Source organism: Penicillium hordei (assembly GCF_028827395.1).
Source record: "Penicillium hordei strain IBT 12815 chromosome Unknown utg000004l_segment0_segment0, whole genome shotgun sequence".
Lineage (NCBI taxonomy): Eukaryota > Fungi > Ascomycota > Eurotiomycetes > Eurotiales > Aspergillaceae > Penicillium > Penicillium hordei.
In genome coordinates this window covers 1,448,919-1,472,138 of record NW_026623145.1, presented here as the reverse complement: position 1 = coordinate 1,472,138, position 23,220 = coordinate 1,448,919, and the positions used below count along the sequence as shown (strand labels likewise).

At 48.7% G+C, this 23,220-nt stretch overlaps 8 protein-coding genes across 8 annotated transcripts; 3 read left to right on the top strand and 5 right to left on the bottom strand.

The window, feature by feature from the left end:
• Positions 1-72: 72 nt before the first annotated feature.
• Positions 73-1,145, top strand: N7537_007837 (carbon-nitrogen hydrolase family protein; the record flags this gene model as incomplete). The annotated part of the gene is made up of 5 exons (XM_056898892.1): positions 73-84; positions 142-234; positions 291-574; positions 638-716; positions 789-1,145. The coding sequence occupies 5 exons, from the start codon at positions 73-75 to the stop codon at positions 1,143-1,145; spliced, it is 825 nt and encodes a 274-aa protein (XP_056750968.1).
• Positions 1,146-1,693: 548 nt separating this feature from the next.
• On the bottom strand, positions 1,694-2,123 carry N7537_007836 (uncharacterized protein; the record flags this gene model as incomplete). The annotated part of the gene is made up of 2 exons (XM_056898891.1): positions 1,694-1,778; positions 1,864-2,123. 2 exons carry the CDS (start codon positions 2,121-2,123, stop codon positions 1,694-1,696), a joined length of 345 nt encoding a protein of 114 aa, XP_056750967.1.
• A 564-nt stretch (positions 2,124-2,687) lies between these two features.
• Positions 2,688-7,946, top strand: N7537_007835 (bifunctional ATP-dependent DNA helicase/ssDNA endodeoxyribonuclease DNA2; the record flags this gene model as incomplete). Its single annotated transcript, XM_056898890.1, has 5 exons — positions 2,688-4,307; positions 4,367-4,462; positions 4,524-5,018; positions 5,087-5,348; positions 5,413-7,946. 5 exons carry the CDS (start codon positions 2,688-2,690, stop codon positions 7,944-7,946), a joined length of 5,007 nt encoding a protein of 1,668 aa, XP_056750966.1.
• A 1,338-nt stretch (positions 7,947-9,284) lies between these two features.
• Positions 9,285-11,789, bottom strand: N7537_007834 (uncharacterized protein; the record flags this gene model as incomplete). Its single annotated transcript, XM_056898889.1, has 2 exons — positions 9,285-11,566; positions 11,621-11,789. 2 exons carry the CDS (start codon positions 11,787-11,789, stop codon positions 9,285-9,287), a joined length of 2,451 nt encoding a protein of 816 aa, XP_056750965.1.
• Positions 11,790-12,226: 437 nt separating this feature from the next.
• N7537_007833 (ribonuclease P protein subunit p40) lies at positions 12,227-13,829 on the bottom strand (the record flags this gene model as incomplete). The annotated part of the gene is made up of 7 exons (XM_056898888.1): positions 12,227-12,446; positions 12,507-12,846; positions 12,910-13,053; positions 13,109-13,210; positions 13,284-13,346; positions 13,480-13,624; positions 13,686-13,829. The coding sequence occupies 7 exons, from the start codon at positions 13,827-13,829 to the stop codon at positions 12,227-12,229; spliced, it is 1,158 nt and encodes a 385-aa protein (XP_056750964.1).
• Positions 13,830-14,593: 764 nt separating this feature from the next.
• Positions 14,594-16,133, top strand: N7537_007832 (uncharacterized protein; the record flags this gene model as incomplete). Its single annotated transcript, XM_056898887.1, has 3 exons — positions 14,594-14,985; positions 15,055-15,367; positions 15,444-16,133. Coding segments are annotated over 3 exons (1,395 nt in total), but the record flags the coding sequence as incomplete, so codon positions are not given.
• Positions 16,134-16,947: 814 nt separating this feature from the next.
• N7537_007831 (putative C6 transcription factor Prf) lies at positions 16,948-19,947 on the bottom strand (the record flags this gene model as incomplete). The annotated part of the gene is made up of 6 exons (XM_056898886.1): positions 16,948-17,745; positions 17,807-18,055; positions 18,109-18,597; positions 18,654-19,173; positions 19,233-19,560; positions 19,632-19,947. The coding sequence occupies 6 exons, from the start codon at positions 19,945-19,947 to the stop codon at positions 16,948-16,950; spliced, it is 2,700 nt and encodes an 899-aa protein (XP_056750962.1).
• An 845-nt stretch (positions 19,948-20,792) lies between these two features.
• On the bottom strand, positions 20,793-22,082 carry N7537_007830 (mitochondrial 54S ribosomal protein uL2m; the record flags this gene model as incomplete). Its single annotated transcript, XM_056898885.1, has 2 exons — positions 20,793-20,894; positions 20,964-22,082. 2 exons carry the CDS (start codon positions 22,080-22,082, stop codon positions 20,793-20,795), a joined length of 1,221 nt encoding a protein of 406 aa, XP_056750961.1.
• Positions 22,083-23,220: the final 1,138 nt, after the last annotated feature.

The window sequence follows — 23,220 nt, the reverse complement described above, 5'->3', positions numbered from 1 at the left end:
ATAACAAGTACTTTCTCAGTTTATTTTCGAAGTCTTTTTTGGGTTGCTTTCAGAGTCTGAAAATTTTTAACTATGGTTTTAGCGGTATATGCACCATCCATCAGGCGTAAACCACACGACTAACGATCTGCTTTGATATAGGCCGTGGGGCAGCTATGCTCGACTAGCAACATAACTTCGAATCTAGCTCAGTGCAAGGTGTTGGTTCGAAAAGCCGCAGCAGCAGGTGCCAAGGTGATATTATATATACTCTATTGGTAACTCTCTGATAGACAGCTCATATATTTTAGGTGCTATTTCTTCCAGAGGCATCGGACTATATCGCATCCTCGGCAGAGCAATCCTACTCACTCGCCCAATCCGAAGAGAGGACTAGCTTCGTATCATCTCTACAGAGAGATGCTGAGGAACAGAACATCCACATCAGTGTTGGAATTCATGAAGTAGCTTCTGAAACCAGGCTCAAGAATTTATTGATTTGGATTGATGATAAGGGAGCCATTACTCAAACCTACCAGAAAGTCCATCTGTTTGACGTTGATATCAAAGACGGACCTGTACTCAAGGAGAGCGCGTAAGAGGGGTTCACTTAAGATCCGACAGTTGACTTATAATTCGCTAACCTTGAACCGTACAGGAGCGTCCAGCCGGGGCAACAGATTCCAAGGCCATTTGACACCCCCATAGGGCGTGTTGGTCTAAGCATTTGTTTTGATGTAAGTACAGTGCATTTTGATATCACATCAAAATCAGCCGGTTCAACGTCTTACTCATGCTGGATTATCTAGTTGCGTTTTCCAGAGATCAGCCTGGCATTGAGACGGCAGAATGCTGAAATCATCACCTACCCATCAGCATTCACTGTTCCAACGGGCAAGGCCCATTGGGAGCCCTTGCTCCGAGCAAGAGCTATTGAGACCCAGTCATACGTGATTGCAGCGGCGCAGGCAGGCCCCCATAATGAGAAGAGACGAAGCTACGGTCATTCTATTATCATCAACCCGTGGGGTGAAGTGGTAGCAAAACTGGAAGATGAGCATCAGGAACCACAAATTGCGACAGCCGATATTGACCTGGATCTTGTAGCAAAGATTAGGCGTGAAATGCCGTTGCTCCGGAGAAATGATCTATATCCAGAGATTTGAGAACCCAATGTGAATATGTGAACAGCAAGGAGGCGAATGCCAGTCAGCCTCTTTTTTTCTAGTACATTTTTCGAATAGTCTATGAGATACCCCTGGTCCCTGGTTCTACATAGGGAATTCGATTTTATAAATTAGGCCGTTTCCCGCCATTTCCTGCCGTGAAACTGAAAAGGGGGCAAAAGATCCGTAAAAAAAAAAGATATCTAAAAGGGCTACCAAAAACACTAACCAAAAGGACGTCGCAAGTCCGCATATGCAGCCGACTATCCTTGCCAACTTCATGCCGTTAACTTGGATCATTTCATGATGTGCTCAGTGCGTATTATAAGCATTTTGTTGCGACCGGAGCACCTATAACCAACATGACGGAAAGAAACTTCGAAAAGTGTAAAGTGATACAACAAGGAACAAACGAAAATAGATGAGCATGCAAAAAAAACCCTGTCTAAGAACGAGACCGGAACGTCATATCTGCCGTCGCAGGTAGTACAGGCATAAATCGAAATAGTCCCTCTTTGATCTCTATGTACAGTGTACAAATTTGGCGTTTATTTCTTGACCTTGTCGGGGTCCTCAAGGATTCCCTCAGCTTCGAGTCTCCGTCGGGCCTCTTCGAGAGCCCATGTTTGTATACTATCGCAATTGTCAGTATCCCAGTTGTGCGAGGGGCATAGACGTCAATATTAAGGCGCTAGGGCTAGAGATGGGTTATACGTACGAAGTGTCAGGCTTGAAGACATATGCGACACCAGCGACCAAAAAGCTTCCAATGAATCCGTAGTACCAAATGTTCTCCCAGCCTTCCTTCACGTACTTCTGGCCGGGCTTGACACCGAACAGCCAGCCGGTGGGAGGATCATAGTGGTCACCGTGGTCCGCGGCACGGAGACTAGATCGGGTAGAGAATGCCTGGGTGTTTTGAGGCTGGCGGAGTAGGCAGCGCGCCCGGAGGATGTGCGACAATGGCCGGGCAGTCATCTTCAAGATGGGGGTGAAAGAGGGTTGAGGCCGATCGAAGGAACACTGGCGTGCGAGGAAATTGGTGAGGGTCACAAGGGACGGAATATCCTCTTGAATTCAAGTGGCAAGGATGGTCTCAATTGATATGTTGCCTCTTGTAGGAGAGTGGAGGGGTGCTTCGGCGGGTTGATGTTGAAGCCGTAAAAGGCCGGGAAGCTGTCCAGTTATCGCGCTAGTCTACTTTGGGCAATTTTCTTGTCCGCTTTCACACCTGAGGTTTTAGGCAGAATTATGCTCCTGCCTTGGAAAATAGGTGTCAGCACTACACACGCGACGCGTTCTTTATCACATCTGGCCCTCCCCCCATGCCGCCAACAGGGTGTTGGAGTTGTCATTCGTTTCATCTTTCCATATGCACGAACATCCAAAGTAATTGAACCGGTAAATACCATCTTTTAATTGGTATGTTTTATCTCAAACCCCAAACATATCCTCATTTCTAACATTGTCCTGCTCCAGCTTCCTGCGGAATGTATCATTACCAATTTTGAACGCGTCATTGGATATTTCCAAATCAAAGCAATGGCAACGAACAATGCATACCCCATATCCTCAAACTCACGAACAAAATTGAACGCTTTTCGCTTCCAAGAAGGCGAAGTAGCTCCCGAAGGCCCCAACTCGAAAGACGAGACGAAATCAGTTAATGGGAGCAAAGAACTCAAAAACTCGGGCCCCAACGGTGTGGCAGAGCTGATGCAGGCCTCGTTTGACAGAGGATGCCCTTCGCCGAGCGAAGCCCACGCACCGGAAGCTCAAGTACAAGAATCAAAGCCGAATAAAGAATGCCCTCAGACTCCAGGAAACAGGATACCTCTGGCAGATTTGATCAGCAACGCCGAGGATTCGTTTGATCCCGCGCCAGGCCCGGAGGTGACGCCAGTGGAGCATGTCATCTGGCAGCATGTGCCTGCCAGCTCAAACCCAGACACCTCGTCCCAGACGCCAGCGGGTCGTCGCAGGAAGCGCCGGCACAGTTCTTCACCTGCCGGCTCTCCCTCGAACGGGAATAAGAAAAAGGTGCAAAAAGAACCCCTTGATCTTCATTCAATACAAGCCCTTTTCAAAACACCGCAGCATGATATGGCCGCTGAATTGTGGAATAACTACATGGATAAAAACATGGTGGATGGCCCGGATGATCTTCCACCGCCACGGTTCGCAAATCTTCTTTCCTCGTCGCCCCAGACACCGGGCTCAGGCAGAACAAGTCGAGACTCGTCAGGGCTAAGACGTGCGATTAGCTGCACTACCGATTTCCCCACCTCTCGAACCAAACGACGACGAGTCAATAGACTAGATGTTGGTACCAGTCGTGGCATTCAACGAACTAGCAGCAATGTCGAATCTGGGAGGTCCAAGTCCTCAAGGATCAACTATCTTATGGAGAAAATTGAGAAAAGTATACACATGGCCCCTGCTGATGTGGGTCCGCCAGGGTCGTCGCCTTTGCGCCATCATATGGATGCGCGAAGGTGTCGATCGTCTTCACCCACGAAGGACCGTAGGCTTCACGAGCCCGACGAAGAAACCACGGAATCCCCTTCTGCTGTACTGCCTGAGAAAGTAAGACCTGACACACTGCCTGTTCTTCAAGAGTCATCCTCCGAGTTCGAAGACGATGATCTTGATCAAGGTCTGATGGACCTGGCCGATCCCTCGGAGGATCCCTTCATTGAGCCGGCACATGCATCTAATGAGTTTGCTTCTCTGGGATCCTCTGGCTGGGCTGCCCTCGATGCAGAAAAGTCTCGTTCATGGCAGCCCAAAAAGAATTCAATGCTCGACAGCAAACCTTCCATACCCATACCCCATAATACTACGACTAACGAAACAAAACGCGATGAATTCGATGACTTTGAAGATGAATATGACGGTCTGCCTGACAACTTGCAGGAAATACTTGCAAAATGTGACACAAATCCCGTTCCGGTCTATTCATCAAAGCAAACAATCACTGGGCCATCTTTGCAAAAGTCAGATGCTGCGAATATCCCGGTGAATGGTAGTATGCATAGCAAACCCCCAACCGCCGCACCGGTCAAACCTGAGATGGTATCATCGGATGATGAGTTTGATGATGATTTTGATTTGGAAGCCATCGAGCAAACTATGAAGCAAGCAGATGAAGGAGGGCCTTATGTTAGTCACTCTTAGTCCGTTAATTTCTAGATATATGCTAAGACAGTCAAAACAAATAGAACCTAAAAGGTCGACAAGCTATCAAACGTTACCAGACCGTTGACATCACGAAGAGCACATATCTTACTCCGAAAGGACGTACTCAGCCAGAGCAGGTCAGATACCTTGCCCTTGCCCTTTCCCGGATATAGTCCCGTCCGCTGACTTTAAGTTCAGGTCTTGCTAGTTGAGGACGAGAAAACCCGAGAACGCAAGGTTATTATTTTGCGAGATTCATGGTTTGACACTCCCTGCAGCAAGGACTCGTATATCCATCTGGTCGGGGACTTCAACACAGCCGGTCAATGTGTTGTGGATAATTTGAACCACATGATCATCCTTCACCCCGACCATCTCATTTCTGCTACAGTCGTAGCAGACTCGATAGATTGCCAGCGACGAGCTGTCCTTCAAGATCGAGTCAAAGTCATTGCCGCACTCGAGCGACCGCAAGCCTTCGGAGTGTTTTTCCATGAAGTCTTTCAAGAAGCCCTCAAAGCGAACCAATGGGACATGGAGTCATTGAAGACATTGGTCGAAATGGTCATGGGCAGACACGTTGAAGAGCTGTACTCGATCCAAATGAGTATCCCTGAAGCTGTTGAATATCTCATGAGCAGGATGCCTGCTGTTCTCGACTGGGCAGATGCTTTCCTACATACCAAGCCACAGGTAATGTCTCACGGCCGATGGATGGAGGCTTCTTTCGGCCTAGAACACTTGCTAATCAAGATCAATAGGCCAATTCTATGGTTGAAGACCGCAATAGCTCTAAGCTAAACTTAAGTATCAACAAACTGCTTGAGGTAGAGGAGCACATCTGGTCCCCAATGTATGGCCTCAAAGGCAACATCGATGCGACGGTGCAAGTCACTTGTCGTGAAGATAAAGTGGAGAAGAACCTAGTGGTTCCGCTGGAGCTCAAGACTGGACGAAGGGATACAAACCAGTCACACAGGGCTCAGACAGCTCTCTACACTCTACTCCTGTCGGATCGCTATGGTAAGTGATGAGATGCCCCCGATCCTTTTTCGGCTAGTTGACAGTTACTAAAAATTTGTTCCAGATCTCGATGTTACATTCGGGCTTCTCTACTACCTCGAGTTAACAAAAACACTCAGTATCCGTGGGATCCGACACGAACTACTCCAGATGATCCAGGTGCGCAATCACCTCGCTGGCTATATTCGCGAAAGGCAGCAGCTTCCACCGATGTTGAAGAAAGCTCGTCAATGTATTCGATGTTATGCCAAGACCCCTTGCCTCATCTATCACAAGCTCTCCGAAGATGGCGATGGCGAGACCAGCGCACTTGGGGAGGATTTCGATGCAGCTGTCGGTCATCTGAACAACGGTGATCGGGACTTCTTCCGTAAATGGGATGAACTTCTGACTAAAGAAGAGGGTAATCTCGTGAAGTTCCGGCGTGAGCTTTGGACATTGCTGAGCAGCGAGCGAGAAGCCCTGGGCCGATGCTTCGGGGATGTCGTTATCGATCCTCATTCTGTATATGAAGAGAACACTGGGACAAAGATAAACCGCTACCAGTATACGTTCGTCAAAAGACAAGCGCCTCCTGGTTTCTCCTTTGCTGAATCTCAAATATCTGTCGGTGAACCGATTGTCATTTCGGATGAAAAGGGCCATTTTGCTCTCGCCAATGGATACGTGGTGCATACTAGTTCATCACACATCAAGGTTGGCGTGGACCGGAAACTTCACAATGCACGATCAAAGACGGCTGGTTTCGATGCAGTCACAAATCAGTCTTTCAGGGGAATCATGGAAGTTGGAAAAGAAGAGCCTGCTGCTCTCGAAAACCCAGGTGAACAGCTCATTTACCGGATCGACAAAGACGAGTTTAGTAACGGCATGGCCATTGTTCGAAACAACCTCATCTGTATGATGGATAAAGACTTGTTCCAAGCGAGACAGCTTCGACAGCTTATTGTTGAGGGGCAAGCGCCCGCCTTCAGGACGACATCATCTTCATACACGATCTCCGATCCTGGCAACCTCAACGTTGATCAAAGACAAGCCATTGACAAAGTGATGAGCGCCAAAGACTATGCTCTTGTTCTCGGAATGCCTGGGACTGGAAAAACCACAACCATTGCCCATATTATTAGAGCCCTTGTCGCGCAAGGCAAGAGTGTTCTTCTTACATCTTACACCCACACTGCAGTTGATAACATTCTGCTGAAGATTCGCGACAACAACATTCGTGTGCTGCGTATAGGTGCAACTGCCAAAATTCATCCAGATGTTCAGGATTTTGCGGATCTTGCCGCAATCCCGAAATCAACCATTGAAGAACTGAAGGATTCATACGAAAAGCCGCAGGTCGTTGCCACTACATGCCTCGGAGTCAACCATAATATTTTTAACCAACGGATCTTCGACTATTGTATTGTCGACGAGGCCTCACAGATCACGCTTCCAGTCTGCCTCGGCCCGATTCGCATGGCCAGGACATTCATCCTGGTCGGTGATCACTATCAATTGCCGCCGCTTGTGCAGAATAAAGCGGCCCAGGAAGGAGGACTTGATATCAGTCTCTTCAAACTACTCTCGGATGCACAACCAGATTCGGTTGTCAATCTAGAGCACCAGTACCGCATGTGTGAGGAAATCATGTTACTTTCCAATACTCTGATCTATTCGGGCCGTCTCAAATGCGGCACGCCGCAGGTAGCAGCCCGATCTTTGGATATACCTAACATTAACGCCCTCGAGAAATTCCATGTCGAGGACTTGAGCCATCCCCCGCCACAGTCACAACGAGAAATATGCCCGGGTACCCCCAGTAGCCCCTGCTGGCTCCGAGACTTACTGACGCCATCTGCAAAAACACGCCTGGTCAACACCGATCCCATCGGCCCTGCAGCCCTCGAGATAGCACAGGGAAATCGAGTGGTGAATCACATGGAGGTCTTCCTCTGCTCGCAACTTGTGGAGTCATTCATTGCTTCTGGTATCCCCGCACGCAATATTGGTGTGATCACTTTCTACCGCAGTCAACTCTCGCTCCTTCGCCAGAGCCTACGACGCTACACACCGGATCTAGAAATGCACACTACAGACAAGTTCCAAGGTCGCGACAAAGAAGTCATTATCCTGAGCTGCGTGCGCAGTAACGCCGAAAACAACGTTGGCGAGCTTCTACGTGACTGGCGTCGTGTGAACGTCGCCTTCACCCGCGCTCAGACCAAGCTCCTTGTTGTCGGAAGCAGATCCACTCTTCGTGATGGCAATGAGCTGCTTTGCAAATACGTTCGTCTGATGGAAAGCAAAGGCTGGGTTTATAACTTGCCCGGCGGAGCGATAGACAAGCATTTCTTCCCTTCTTGTACCACGCAGTCGCAGATTATATCTCCGGGTACGGCCTTGACTCCTGGCTCTGCCAAGGGTAAAGACAAGGGCAAGAACAAATCACCTTTTTCTCGTTCTACCCGTGAACCACTGAGCCCACTGAACTCCCGACAGCCAGCGTCCGGCCTTCGAAGGCCTTCAAAGACGGGTGCAAAGTTGTTCAACGGTACCAATGTGGTTGGGAATCGGCCCATCCTGCGAGACATAATGAATGACTTGACGGGCTAGCATTTCCGTTCATATTTGTCTTCAGGAATCCGAGTACCAAGTCGAAAAGAATAATAAATCGATGTATTCATTCATCAGACTTCAAACTATAAACCATGTCACTCATAAACAATCCGGGAATTGTTGGAACCAACTTTCTTACCTTGGTAGTAAATAGCAAAATCATTGGAAGCCCCTGATGGTCATACCTCAATCTCATAGCACAGATCCTTATACGGTTCATTTTTGCCAAATCGTTACTCAAGATCATCGTAATGAATGCCCTTCGTGCTCCAGGAGACTTTGGAAATCCCAGTGACAGTATCACTAAATTGGGAGGGTGGATTTTCACTGTCACGTAGATTGTGTCGGAGATAGTGCTTTTAATGTCGTCACCATCATCGTAGGATCTGTAAAAGCTGGGCCGACAGCATCATGACACCGGTGGTAGAGGAGGTTTACTTACTTTTACTAACAGGCCCTTTATCTCTAGCACTTTTGATCTGGCCATCGAGCAGTTTGTCAATTGTTGCGAATACCTCTGTGAACGTCTTTTGAATATCCGAGCTGCGGATGCTGGGAAACACCGGAAAATCTACAGGCATATTTTAATATGATATTCCAAACCAGGATACCCTTTCCCAGAGAGACTGGCGTGCTCCCAAAGTCAAGACCAATGACTAAACGATCCTCAAGGTTGCCATCTCTCGTCTCAAGGATTGAATCAAGTCTTGGAAGTCAAACCCGTCGCTTGCCTTTTGCCGAGAACGATATGTTAACATAATTGCTCTCAAAGTGAAAAGACTGTAATTTGGGACCTGGTATCAAAACAGCAAGAGCCGCCAAGGGGTGCATATCACTAATAGTACTAGTAGTGGAGTACTGATGAACAAAGTCGGATTGGCATCACGAGAGTTAATTCAATATACTAGAGAGAGCCCCAGAATGTTGGCGCCAAATATACTGCACCCAGCTAACCTTCATCCTGCAACTCCTGGACACCCAGTAGGCCTTGAGATAGGCAATAGGCAGGGTTCCAGTAGTAGTCCAATGGCTAACTCAGGAATTCCCGGGCTGGTAAAGGCACTCTACAGTAGGAATTGATAATTGGAAAAAAATTGGATTCATGTAGGCTACAATCCATGTGTACCTACTGCAACACCGTGATCAGAATCCTCCTCATGAACAAATCCCTGGAAGTTTGGAATACACATCACAAAGCCCGCAAAGACCTCCTTAACATCCTCCGTTATTTCTCCTTCTAAACGACATCCGTCATTTCACCATGATCCTTCGAAAAAAAAAAAAAAAAAAAACCCATTCACGGCTCTGCCAGACAAACACCATCTCCGTCCGGTCCTACTTCTGAGAGGCTCGTACCTTTTTCGCCTGAGGTCCGTTCAAGTAGGTTCGATCGCCATTGGGGCTAATACTCCAGCGCGCATGATTGTTTCGGTTGGCCACAAAGTTGGTAGGCACCATGTTCTCCATAAACTGGAAGCTTCTCTTCTTGGGCGAAGCGGCAGAAAGGGAAGAGACAGACTGCATGTGCTCCTTGGTAGGGGTGAAATAAATCCCATGCATTTGTTTGGTGGGCTGCTGAACTCGCTGAGCTGCTGCGGTTTGGAGTTTCTGAGTTTGGTGCATCATAGACTGCATGCGCTCCTTAGGAGGAGGGGTAGGGAAAACTCCCTGCATCTGTTGGGTGGGCTGCTGAACTTGCTGAGCCGCTGAAGTTTGAAGTTGCTGGTTTTGTTGCATCACAGACTGCATGCGCTCCTTGGAAGTGGGAAAAGCTGTTTGCATTTGATGGGTGAATTGCTGAGCTGCTGAAGCTTGAAGTTGCTGGGATTGTTGCATCACATACTGCATGTGCTCCTCGGGAGGAGTGGGAAAGCCTGCTTGCATTTGTTGGGTATGCTGCTGAACTTGCTGAGCCACTGCAACTTGGAATTGCTGGGGTTGTTGCATAATAGACTGCATTTGCTCCTTAGGAGGAGTAGGGAAAGCTGCTTTCATTTGATGGGTGGGTTGCTGAACTTGCTGAGCCGCTGAAGTTTGAGGTTGCTGGGTTTGTTGCATCATGGACTGCAAGCGCTCCTTGGTAGGGGTGGAATAAACTCCCTGGATTTGTTGGGTGGGCTGCTGGACTCGCTGAGCCGCTGGAGTTTGGAATTGCTGAGTTTGTTGCATCACAGGCTGCATGCGCTCCTTAGAGGGAGTGGGATAAACTGCTTGCATTTGCTGGGTGGGCTGCTGGACTCGCTGAGCTGCTGGAGTCTGGAATCGCTGGGGCTGTTGCATCATAGACTGTTGGGTGGATTGCTGAACTTGCTGAGCCGCCGAAGTTCCAAGTTGCTGGGTTTGTTGCATAATGGACTGCATGCGCTCCTTGGTAGGGGTGGAATAAAATTCCTGGGTTTGGTGGGTGGGCTGCTGGACTCGCTGAGCTGCCGGAGTTTGGAATTGCTGTTGTTGTTGCATTGCACGTTGTTGTTGCAGTTGCTGTTGCTGATACCGGAATTGACGGACCTGCGCTCTGTGCTGGTTAATCTTTTGATGGCACAGCTTAGACTGCTGCTCGTTGAGCTGACACTGCTGTTGGTGGATCTGGAGCTGCTGCTCATCTCCAGGCTGCTGTAGTTTCAAATGAGCTCCCTGTTGTTGAAGTTGGCGCCATTCAATACGAAGATACTCCTCTTGATCTCGGAGACGCTGTTGGATTTGAAGTTGCTGCTGTTGGCTGGGATGTGCCGCTGTCTTGCGAGCGTCCCCGGTCACTGGGGTCATCGAGGCAGGGAAACGACTAATTGGGACAGGCATTGGTGTCGCCGGGGCAGGCGCAATCTTCTGAGGTGGTGTGACTGCGGCTACAGTTGTCTTTCCCTTCGCCTTGCGTGGAGTGCTTTGCACCTTTGTCTTCTTCTGATTTTTGTGTAGCTCGTCAACCTGCTTGTTCTTGGGGACCCGCTTGGCCTTTTGCTTGGGTGGTCGCTTAGCAGGCTGAGGGCGCGATTTGCCTTGTGACAAGTCAAAGACCTTGACCATTCCAATTGCTCTACCGGTAGTAGAAGTGACTTGGACGGCAGGATCAACGACGTGCGGGGCGCCTTGGGGGGCCGGAGTAACATTGGTGACTTGAACAACATGGGCGATGTGGCTAATGGAAGGGTTCACTTGGGTAACCGGGGCACCAGTGGTGGGAGTGACTTGAGCAGCTGGATCAAAGCCGACCGGGGCGCGTTCGGCGACTGCAGTAGCAACTTTGGTGGGTGCAGCGACTTGGGTGAGTGGAGCAGCAGTGACTGGAGCGACTTTAACGGCTTTATCAATGGTGACTGGAGTCTTTTGGGTGGCGGGAGCATCGGCGGCGGGAGTAAGCTGAACGATTGCCATGGGAGGACCCAAGTCGGCGTCTTCGAGGTAATTTAGGGTATCCAGTGGATAGACTGTGCTCGACTGGTTGGTGCAAGCTTTAGGTGGAGTCACATCATCGTTCTTGATGGGACTAGACAATTCAGGGTCAAGCTCCAGGTGATCCAAGGTAGCTGGGCCAACGACAGGGTTTACACTGAATTCAACAAAGGCCTTGTCGAAATCCGAGCCAGGAGCCTCATCGGGGTCTCCTTCGAAGTAATATCCTAGGAACACAGGTCAGTTCGGTCCGATAGTCCTAAAAAAGAAGAGGTAATTACCATTGGCACGAGCAAGTTCCCAGATGGACATGCAGGAACCACCTTTGCTGTAAATTGACTCGGGGATTTCCCATTCGTCGAGACCCAAGAGAGCCTTCTGGGGATCTTCGTCAAAAGGCACCGCGGCAAGTGCGTCGGTGAAGAATTTGGTGGGTCCGGGAGACGCCATAACGAATGATGAGATGAATGTGAATGATGGGGTGGATATGAATGATAGGACAGTTGATAGAGTCGTAGAGTCAAGGAACGTGCAGAAACATGAAAGTTGATAAAACAAAAGATGAACGAAGGGTGTCAATTGCTCGAGTAGAAGGCTCGAAGAGCAAAGACTATGGAACAGCTAATTGTATGTTGTAGTGAATGATAGTGAATGAATGATATTGGATGAATGGGTAAGATGGTGCAAGTATGGAAGAATGGGTGGAGGAAGGAAGGTATGAGGAAGGAAAGAAGGAGAGAGGAAGGACGAAGGATGAAGGGTCGTGGGAAGATACGTGACGTGCTCTCGTTCAGGGCAAGATGATGGGGGTTGCATGGATGAAGCCCTGCCTTAAGCTCCGTTCCCCATGGGGTACTTGGGTCGGTCACAAAGGGCACAGGGTTAGGTCAAGGTTCAGTCACTGATGCTCCCGTCAACTCCCAACATAGAGTCACACGACCAGGTCCAGTGGTTCCTTCCCCATTGAGAGATGCTTCGCTGGATTCACCGGACTGTCCACTAGGAAGGACCATAACCGTGAATCCGTCCCTTCCTTCCACAGCTTCTTTACCCAAAGTAGCGACGGCAAGCGCAAACCACGACAGATTGCTGGCCTTAGTACTCTGTCTGCCCATTGAACAATGTTAGCTCTCAACCCGACTTTTATACCAGATATTCGCAACTCACAGCAGATTGAGGAACAGCTGCATAATCCAACGGGACGATATCAAACCATGCCATTTCAAACTCATCAAATCACAGGCCTGGCTTTCGTCTGCGTTTGGCACTGCATAACGACTCAGGTACGGATCGACGTCATCTTCCCCAGATAACCGTGGAGAAGCCATCTGAACCATGGCAAGCCATTCGGACAGGGAGCCAGAATGTTCCTGCAGATCACCTTCCGACATTTCCTCGAGTACTTTCCCGTTTTCGTAAAACGGCGGAGTGATTATTTGCTCGTGATCAATTTCCCGTGGCTCACAGGTTGTCAACTGTGGTTGAACCTTATTGATCGGCTTGTTTCCTGTTCCAACTTTTAGCATATTATTCCTGGCGTTTCCTCTTTCGGCTTCGGGGGCATGATCACCTTCATCTAGACCGGAGTTGCTTTCCAGGTCGTGGAAGAGCCAGGACATTGATTGAGTCAGAACATTGGTGAACGCCCATACGATTCTTTCAAAGCCTTTCTTGCCATGCAGCATCGAGGGCAGCCGTAAGTTCAATTCTACCACTGATGACATGATTAGTAAAGACTCGTCCAGCCCATTTGCTCTGCTTGTACTCACAGAATCGTTCTTTTGCATGTTTTCTGCCACCACTGCGGAAAGGCTTGCCCGTGAGGCCCGTCCGCTCATAGATCTCCTTTCCTAGTTCCATTCGAAGAACTCCTGTTTCCATTCGAGTCAGCTTTCGGTTCCGCAACGACAAGACTCTTCCAGCCGCAGCTTTAGCAGAACGAACCATCTTGGAGTGTGAAGACATTATCGGACCCCGAGTGTCCTTCAGATATCATCAAAATATTTCCTATGTCCCAAGTTAGATTGCTGTCTTTGTTGTAAGGAACTCTCTAGGCACAAAAGCTGTCTGAGGCTTGTGCAACTGATGCCCATTCAAATATGGGAGAGCTTTGGGGCTGAACTGGCGGGGGCACACTTACCTGACTTGATATATGTGTTGAAGAAATCATGCTCAAGTAGAGCCGAAGGAGCCATGAACACTCGTGCATACCGAGGTTTTTCTAGCTTAGTCTCGAGCGATGGCTTGATCTGTGAGTAGACCTCCTTTGGCAAGATAACCTCGACCTATACCCAATGATCAGTCAAATGACCTTTCAATTCTCAAAGCAAGCCACAGATCACTTACTGAGTGTACAAATGCATGGTTCTGAATCGTTGAAAATGGCGATCTCTTGCTCGGGATCTGCTTCGGGTCAATGAATGCCGGCAGTTGAGCGATGGTTGTGAAACACTTTTCACGACGCGACGCATCGTCCACTTCTTCAAACATGTTGTTTCTGATGGCCTTCGAAGCGATGCTTAATGTTGACAATCGAGGCTCTTGAATTCTGGAGTGTTAATTTTTCAGCCGAAGGATGAGGTTCGATTAAGCTCGGGCTTATCGGACCCATAAGGCTGCAGCTATCAAACATTCCACCTTCAATGGTTCGCGGGTGACTTGGTATTTGGGGTATTTTAACAACATTTAGGTAACAATATTGGAATATTATACATATAGATATACATATGTATAGAGTCCGAATGGCAGATATTAATTCAAGAAAGAGGGTATCAATGAATATCAACACCCTGAATATTGTAACGAGTATAATAGCTCAATATAGCCTTGGTTTTATGTCAACTTGTAAGAGACATACATATGAACACAGGTAGAGCTCAGTCTCAGATCTTCTGGATTGAGATTTGCTCGAAAAGCTTCTATTATGCAACTATGTATATAGAGCAAACGAGAGAGACTGTTCATTAAAATACATACTGCCAGAAAAATATCTATGTATGGCTCTAGAATAAAACAAAATATGTAGAATAGTTTCAAATTAATTATAATGTACCAATTGTAGGCCAAGCAGCCTTATGTCTACTACATAGTTCCTGGTGGTGTTCCTCAATATATAGTGTGTAAAGTGAATTTCTTCTTTATAGGTGGGAAACCGTGAGACCCATTCACATACAAAAATTGCTGACTTCCCACTCGTAGCTTCCTTCTATCCCAAAAAATTTCGCCAATTTTCTGGCGATTGAAACGCAAGTTAGACGCAAAATCCAATCTACTTCAACAGAAAATGTTGGGTGCCTAAGGCCAACATTGCAATTTCAATAACACCCGATAAGGATTCCCCGGCAGTATCGTGCTCTCCAAAGGCGGTACCCGAGCACTCTCCAATTCAGTCGGTCCATCGTTCTTCGAATAGCATCAAGCCTAAGCTACTAGGCCCTATCGCTTCTACTTCTGCCATTGCTTCTGCTGCTGGCTCGAATGCAGGTAAGGGTCCCGTCTTGCGCCAATTGCTAGAGGAGGAAGACGAAGACATGGCGCCCACTTCGCGTCGCGAGCTCCTCCACAAGGATCACTTTGCATTCGTGTTTGGGAGCGTGAAGACGCAAAACTACTTAGATCCTGTTTCCAAGGGACCAGGCTCCCACACGTAAGTTGAGCTTTTGTGCTAGGTGCTGTCGTTCATGTACAACTTACTGACAACGGTCTGGGACCACAGGATCCGCACTCTTGCCTGGAACCCCACGGGGCAGCTGATTGCGACTGGCTCAGCCGATCGCACTCTACGAATCTGGAACCCTGAACGTCCTCATGTACGGTACTCTACTGAATTGCGTGGCCACACAGCTGGTATCGAGAAGGCTCTTTTCAACCCAGTCCGCGATGCGGAGCTGGCGAGTTGCTCGGCCGATGGTACAGTGCGCTTCTGGGATGTGCGCTCCAAGACATGTGTGAGCCGTCTCGATGTCGGTGGCGAAGCATTCACACTCTCCTGGTCTGCTGACGGCAGCACAATGATCGTCGGCAAGAAGGTAACAACGCAGCGCTGTGACTCCGCAGTCTTGATCTCTGTCATGACAAAGTCACTAACACACGATATGTAAACAGGACGACACCTTAATCCCCATCTCCGTTAAATTCCCCTCCTCTCCTACCGCCCACCCCGATGGCGTGAACGCTCTCAATCTCCCTTCCTCTACACCCGGCGCAACCACATACACAGCTCTTGATCCTCACCCTCAAACCGTACAAACAAATGCGACAACCTTCTCCTGGTGCATGCCGACATCCGAACGTCCAGAGCAGCAAGTATTCGTGACGACAGGCGAAGGCAAGGTCAAAATCATGTCCTACCCTTCCTTCGATATTATCCACACTCTCAACGCCCACACCTCGGCCTGCCTTTCAATTGCGCTTGCCCCGACAGGTCGGTACCTCGCAGTTGGCGGAAGCGACGCTCTAATCTCCCTCTGGGACACAACCGACTGGATTTGTCGTCGCACTTTGTCCAGCGAGAATGGTGGTGCTATTCGTGGCGTAAGCTGGAGCTTCGATGGCCGCTACATTGTTGGCGCATGCGACGAGCTTGGATGTGGTGGGAATGGACTCGAGATCTTCCACGCTGAGTCTGGTGATAGCATTTATACAATTCCTACTGCCGGCATCAATGCTGGTGTCTCTGCTGTTGCGTGGCATCCTTCTCGCTACTGGCTGGCTTACTCCACTACCGCCGACGGACCTGGTAGCTCCAGCGCTGGAGGCTTGAAAATTGTTGGTGCTGCTGGTGGTGGCCTGTAGTCTCAAGCATTATATTGCATTTCTTCTTCTTCTTCAGCAAGCTTTCTTTGTTTTGCTCTAACCTCTATGATTTAGATTATTATCAAAAAATTATCATGAATGGACGTATTGAAAGAAAAAAAAAAAAAAAAAAAACCAACCAAAGAAGTGCTAAGTAAGATCAATGGAATTCATGGGATTCTGATATATTGTAGTGATGGCTTATTAACATGGATTGACAGGCCCCAAATACGCCGATTGCAACCGTATAATATATCCAAGAGTGAAGAATTTCGCCCCGAAAAGACCGTTCATTCGTTCGTCATCAAATCATTCAAAAGCAGAGCTTAATGGAAGCCTATCAGGCTGCCACTTTACTCGGACATTGTGGCAAGAAGAGAATTGCAAAGGGATTTGCAGTTCTGTGATTAGTGAATTAACCCCAGGAAAAGAAAGCGTCCAGTCCAAGATATTGTAATAAGTGACCCAAATATTTGTAGAACTAGGGGACCAATGCCTCATGTGTATCAATCTCAGCTTGGGGCGGAGGAGGAAAACCGAAAGGAAGAGAGAAGTATCCAATAGGATGACGACCTGCTTCGATTCGTGAGATATCCAGCCAGGATTGATAAAGGCGTCGATGGGTCGTCCTAATTAGTGAGAGCCTAAGATCTCGGGCTTTGAGCAGATCGGGGAACACGAAGCCCAATGCCGTCCATTCAACAGCAAAATGAGAGATTTGTTGCAACATTCTCAAACTCGATGAGTCGTCGACATCGGAGACTATTCAACTGAGATCCTTTGATAGGAAAGTATATTCCACCACATGCTGCGCTCACGATGGTCGCCAGTTCTCCCAGCCGGTGTTGGTCCCATTTTCACTCTGGATTTGGGTATTCAACATTTGAGCCCATTGAGATTCACTGAAATTCTCCATGTTTAAACTGCCAAAGCCCCCGTTGCCCGTTTCTGGATTTGGGGATGCAAGGTCCCACGCAGAAGGCATGGAAAAGATTCCCGACGCTCCTGTGCCAACTGATGGGCTATCAGAGCTGTTTGGATAAAACGGACCAGCCATAGAACCCAAATCAGTGACCTGCAGGTTTGTGTTTCCTTGTGTCATGATGTTTCGATTGGCCTTATCAAAGGACGCGGCGGAGGCCTGACTCGGATATCCTGAGTTCGCCGTTTGATTATTGCTCCCCGGTGAGGGGTTGTCAGCACCATTAATTGAATAGGAGGTGTTGGAGGATGAGTTCAAAGTTGAGGGAGTGGGATGGTCTGATGGTGGGTTGTTCCTGTCGCTGAGGTTGCCGAAATCAGTTGGAAAATCCATGTCCATATCGATAATGGCCCCTGGTTGTCCGGCTTGGTCCATTTGTGGACCTGTCGCCTGAGTGGAAGTTCCGAAATAACGACGCGTGTCGTCGCCATTGAAGACTGGTCCTGCGGTCGGCTGTGTCGTTGAGTCCCTGCTCCGGCTAGGGAGGGACGTCGTCAAACCGGCAGGCATAGGTTGTTGGTTGCCACCGCGATTGGTACTGTATTGTGAAGACACCTCCTTCGCGATCCCTTGTGTTTGGCGGATGTTATAGATAGGGGTACAGTCGGTACTATCATGGCAGCGTGTTTGCTAGAGAAAATGAGATTAGCTTCGATTTGCCGTCGGGGAACAAGCAAGGGGAACCTAATACCATCGAATGTACAGCAGATTTGTTGGATTTCTGTCTATCGTCCAACGCGCGAATGCCAGTTCCATCAAGATCAACATCCAATTGAACAAGGAACGACTCTGTTAGAGGGTTTTTGTTCTTCATAGCGTTCAGAGCGGAAACCAGAAATTGCAACGAGGAATGAACACTGGCATCCTCTGGTCGGGATTTAAGATACTGCACAAAGACGCGAGCAGCAATATAGAGACAAAATGACATGAAAGGATTTAGCTGCAAGGTGTTAGTGCAAATTATTTGGGCAAGGAAGCTCAATAAAAACTCACGCTCGTCAAATCAACGTGGCTGATCATCTTCATGGTACTCGAAATCTGGTTGGCGGCGACAAGGCATCTGCGTTTGCTCTCGGTAGTAATCTGATTCGGCATCTTGTTCTTTTCGGCCTTGAAGATTGCCGCTTGGTGAAGGCATATGGTTGAAGTATGGATGCTCATATTGGCGAAAATGACGTTGACGTCCGATATACCACTTGGAAGTCGAAGATGATCAGGCAACGAGAGCGAAATGTGCAGAAGAGTATTATCATGGCTTCTGTGGCGCTTCCAAAACTCTCCATTGAGATCATGATCGTTGTCTTGGGGCTGAGGCCGATGGATGTGCACGAGGTTACGACCGAAAAGACTTGCCAAAACTATCACGCATGCAAACGGTGCTAGTGTCGAGACAGCCCCGGTGGCGATATCATTTAGATGAAGTGTTCGTTGTGGCTTGCTCTTGGTAAAGGCTTCTTCGGATGCGGGGAGGTTGGTCAGGATCTGCTTGTTGTCAGCCTACCACCCTCTACGCCGGGTGTCACGAAGGAGATACTGACATCGTTCTCATCAATAAGAATGGGCCAACCGGTTCCAACACTCGAATATCTATCTGTAGCAAATGCGCCCCAGAAGACTCTCCTGCGTTCTTCACGCTCTGTCCAATCTTTTGGTGGTAAAATGGATTGTTTGACATCGAGGCCAACACCATCGAGCCGATTCAATCCCAGCATCAGTGCTAGTCTTGCAGCTTTGCCAACGCTCAGCCAGGCTCGTGGGAAATAGATCATTCGGAATTCGTATGTGCCGATAAATATCCATGTTTGGCAATGTGCTAAACTGACAATGTTCTCTCCGAAGCCTTTCATTTCGTCCATCTCGGCATACTTGCGTGCCCGCTGGTAGAAATGATCATGCAAAAAGAAGTATTTGTCACTGACAGATGCGGCATTGCACCACATAATGTATCGTAGGCAGATCGGTGGTCGCATATTAGGGGCGAGAGTCAGGGCTGCATAGTAACGGGGGCGGTGGATGATGGGCATCATTGGATAGATCTTCTCAAAGAATAAAGCATCCCTAGACAGTACCATTGTATTAGACACCAGTTCATGTGGAAAGCCGCATATAACACGTACAGTTCATCGATCACATCCTGTGAAGGAAGGGGCTCTTCCAGTCCCAAACTGATCAAGTCCCATTGAGAGTTGCCGCCACCCTGGGTAGTTGACGGCGGAGGGAATAACATTTGGTTCGACCGTCCTGCGCTGGGAGCAGTGGACGTTGAGTACGAGTTATCCATGTTGCCTCCGATACCTCCTAGCCCTCCCAAGTCTGAGAGGTCAGGCAAATCCAGTATAGATTCATCGGCGATGGGTGCTGTGAATGCATTCTCCAATGGTTGAGGTGGGGAGGTTCGTTGGGTGGGTTCCGGATCCTGACCTTTGAGAAGAGTCTCTACTTGAGCTGATGGTTGTTAGCGACATAGTTCACTGTCAATACAGTACTTGCGACCATTGTTTTCCATGAGTTCGTACCTAATCGCGCTTCAAGCTGCTTGACATATCCCCGTTTAGGACCACTCTTCTTGCGCACTTCATCGTAGGAACATTCATGTCCCAGACGTGAGCAAGTCCCACAGCTCGGTCGTCTCCCATCACACCTCAGTTTCCTCCTCCGGCAGACAACACATGCGATGCGCTTGGGGCGGGGAACGAATTTGCCATCTCCGGTGCTAGTGTTTTCGGCAGCGGCGCCACTTTCACCAGACATGAATTCCATTTGAGACTGGCCAAATTCTGTGGAGTATTGCGACGATTCGGGTCCAAGATTAGACGCCGGAAGTGCCGCCATGGCGGGCTTGGTCGTAAACTTACTACCTCTGTATGTGGTGCAGTAGCAGAGTAATTCAAGTGGATGAATTGATGGCCAAATCTGGTTTGTCCGGGCGCGATTTTTTTTTAAGGCAGAAATGGGGCGAATAGGATAGATCCCAGGGGTGTCAACGAGGCAGGAACATCCAACTGTTGGTTAGATGTGCCAAAGTGGGGATGTGAAAAGGAAGTTCTATGAATGACGGAAGTCGGAAGTTCGTATCAGGAGAGGCTGAGCATTCCTCGGGTCCTGGCTTAATGAGCTAAATCAAAGAACCCCTATTGTTTGTTTCGATCGGATTCTAATTGAAACCACGGAAGAGTTGAATTTCCATGCTAATTCCCAATAAGGGCGTTGACAGGTGCGGATCAGCAAAGAGGGCCACGCACCAGCGAGATTGCCTAGAGGCTTGGCACGTATCTGCCCAGGTGGGATCTATGGCTAATCAGAGTGAAGATGAAGTACGCCCTACTTTATACACAACAATTTATCTACATATATAGTTATGTATATCCACTATGAGCAGAGAGATAAAATGGTTTATAAATCTATTTTCTTTCGCTTTGAATGTATATGACCTCGAGCCATCGTACTGTACAGTGCCCATTGCCCGAATTTCAGTCAGATGGCAGATGCGCAAAACAAGAATCTCCAGATAGCGCGTGGTAGAAGAAAGGATGAGACATTTAATGTGTCAAAAAAAAAGGAAAAGATATCGTACAGTCATCCTCTGTGCGGTAGGGATGAGGTATAGGGTGAGGAGGTACAGATGGTTCAGAGACAAAACAGAGTGAAATGGCCATTTCGGCAAAGCAACATTATCTCTAGTTGTATCCACGACGGCGCTTTCCTTGGTTGCGAGGTCTGGCATGAACAACAGCCTTGTTGATCTTCCACTTCGGGCGGGTCTTGTAGCCGGATTTGGTCTAGAGGTGAAAAAAGAAGAGTCAGTCACATGGAAGTTGGAAGGGTGCAAAACAAACGGATATACATACCGGAATACCCCAAGGACTCTTCGGGTCGACGTTACCCTTAGACTTTCCTCGTCCACCACCGTGAGGATGGTCCATGGCGTTCATGGCCAGACCACGGACTGTCGGACGGATGTTGAGCCAACGTGAGCGACCAGCCTTTCCGAGTTGGGTGTATTGGTAGTTCGGGTTGCTGGTGATACCAACGGTAGCGCAGCAGTCCTTGTGGATGAGCCGAGTCTCACCACTTGAGAGACGGACAGTAATGTGCTGGGCCAGACGCTCCTGCTTCTGTTGCTCACGCTGCGACAAGGGCTTCTTTTCGGCCTCAGGCTGCTCGTCTTGAATTGTTTGCTGGCGCGAGTCACTACCCTTGGCCACAACTGTAGCATATGTTCCAGCACTCCGACACAGTTGACCACCCTTCCCGGGTCGCAATCCCAAGTTGAAGATCAATGTTCCCACCGGAACCATGTGCAATGGCAGACAGTTTCCTCTCCAGGCGGTTCTGGCCGCGAGCACACCGGGATCGACAGTGCTGCCCATGCTCTTCCACAAATCTTCGGGAATTCCGGACATATAACTCTGGACCACGTCGCCAGCGCGCATCCCATCCGCTGCGAGAATGTAGCTCAACTTGCCGGTCTCCTTACTAGCAGTCAGAGCGATGTGTGCAGTGCGTCCGGGATCGTACTCGATACGCTCCACTGTGTGTGGCCCAGGAGCCATGCGCAGAAAATCGATTGTCCGAATTCGACGCTTGGCACCACCTCCATGATGGCGGACAGTGACTCGGCCAGAGTTGTTTCGTCCACCCTTGGCGTGACCACGTTTAGGGAACGTTAATTTGTGCACTGGACGGCCTTTCCACAGATGATCATTCACTGGACGCCGCAAATGTCTCACACCGGGGGTGCGCGGAGTGTAAGTGCGCAGCTGAATGCCAGCAGAGTCGCGGCCGGGGGGAGGAGCGAACGAGACGTTGGGGTCAATAAACGTGTTGACTGGTGTTTCAATAGACTTGGGCTTGTTCTTCTCAATTTCATTCACAATTGTCGAATAGCAACGAACTGGCGAAGGCAGAGAGGGTAGACACCTGAAGGGCAGCCGAATGCCCCGTAGGGCAATTCGGGGTTGGAGCATTGCTGCCAAAGAATGGGGGGGATGGAGGGGAAAGACGGGTTTTGGATGAATCAATTGAATAAAATTACAATCGATGAAAGGCAAATATCAGTGGAGCAGACCAACAAAGACTCAACAGCTCCTCTCCTCTGCTTTGTAGATATGCACCTGACTCTCCAGAAACAAAAAGTTCGCTGGCCACGTGACTATTTCATGCACAGCCTCATGCACCGCCATATTTAATATAATGTGGCTGATGTATGGTCACGGGAGTGCATCCATGGATCTAATTTGACCGCCTTGTGTCAGATTTACACGTGACTTCTTTGTTACAGGAGATCCGATACTATACGAAACCGAAACACCCTCGTTGTCCGAGCAACCAGTTTATTTACCCATTGCCATACTCACGCGTATCTCCCTTCATTGCTGGATCTACTTTTCTTCACCTATCTGAACACATCTTTTTCTTGATTCTATTCCGTTCTTCATTGCTCAGTTCAATTCTTCATTCTAGAAATTTAACCAAAAAAAGGGCTCGACGGTCAATTTGGTGATCCACGCGACTGGCTGAGTGGGGCTACTTGTTTTCCACGCTAAGCACAGTACTAGGGCCAAACATCGCCTTTTGCCCTCAAGCTCTCTTCCTTTTCCCTCATCATTCCAGTTAAAGCTGCCCTTCCATCTCTCCCCCCACTCCCCAACTAGCAAATTATCGCGTGCGGATTCCTGTTGTACAGTGTCCCCGGATCATTTCTGTATCATTTGACATCTTTCCCCTGATTCGCGCGCCATTTGATCTTCAGAACCAGGGTTCTGCGCGGTCTTGATACACATCAACATAGTCATCTTTGGGCCGTAATTATCGACTCATATCATCTCCACCTGTCTGAAAGCTACCTCTGCCTACTGGCATTGTAGTTTGTTCAGAACAACCGCATTTTCACGCGTGGTACGTGCACCTCATCCTTAACCCTCTGGTATGAGGTCCCCACCGAGGTAATATCAAATGGAATGCTGACCTGATTTCCCGAGCAGGGGATCATTATATTCCTTTCCCCTTTCTTCCCTTCCTACGCGTCGCTTTCCTTTTATTTCTTCACGATGCCGCAGGTAAGCAATCTTTAGCCTTGCCAAAAACACGCGTTTAATATCCTGG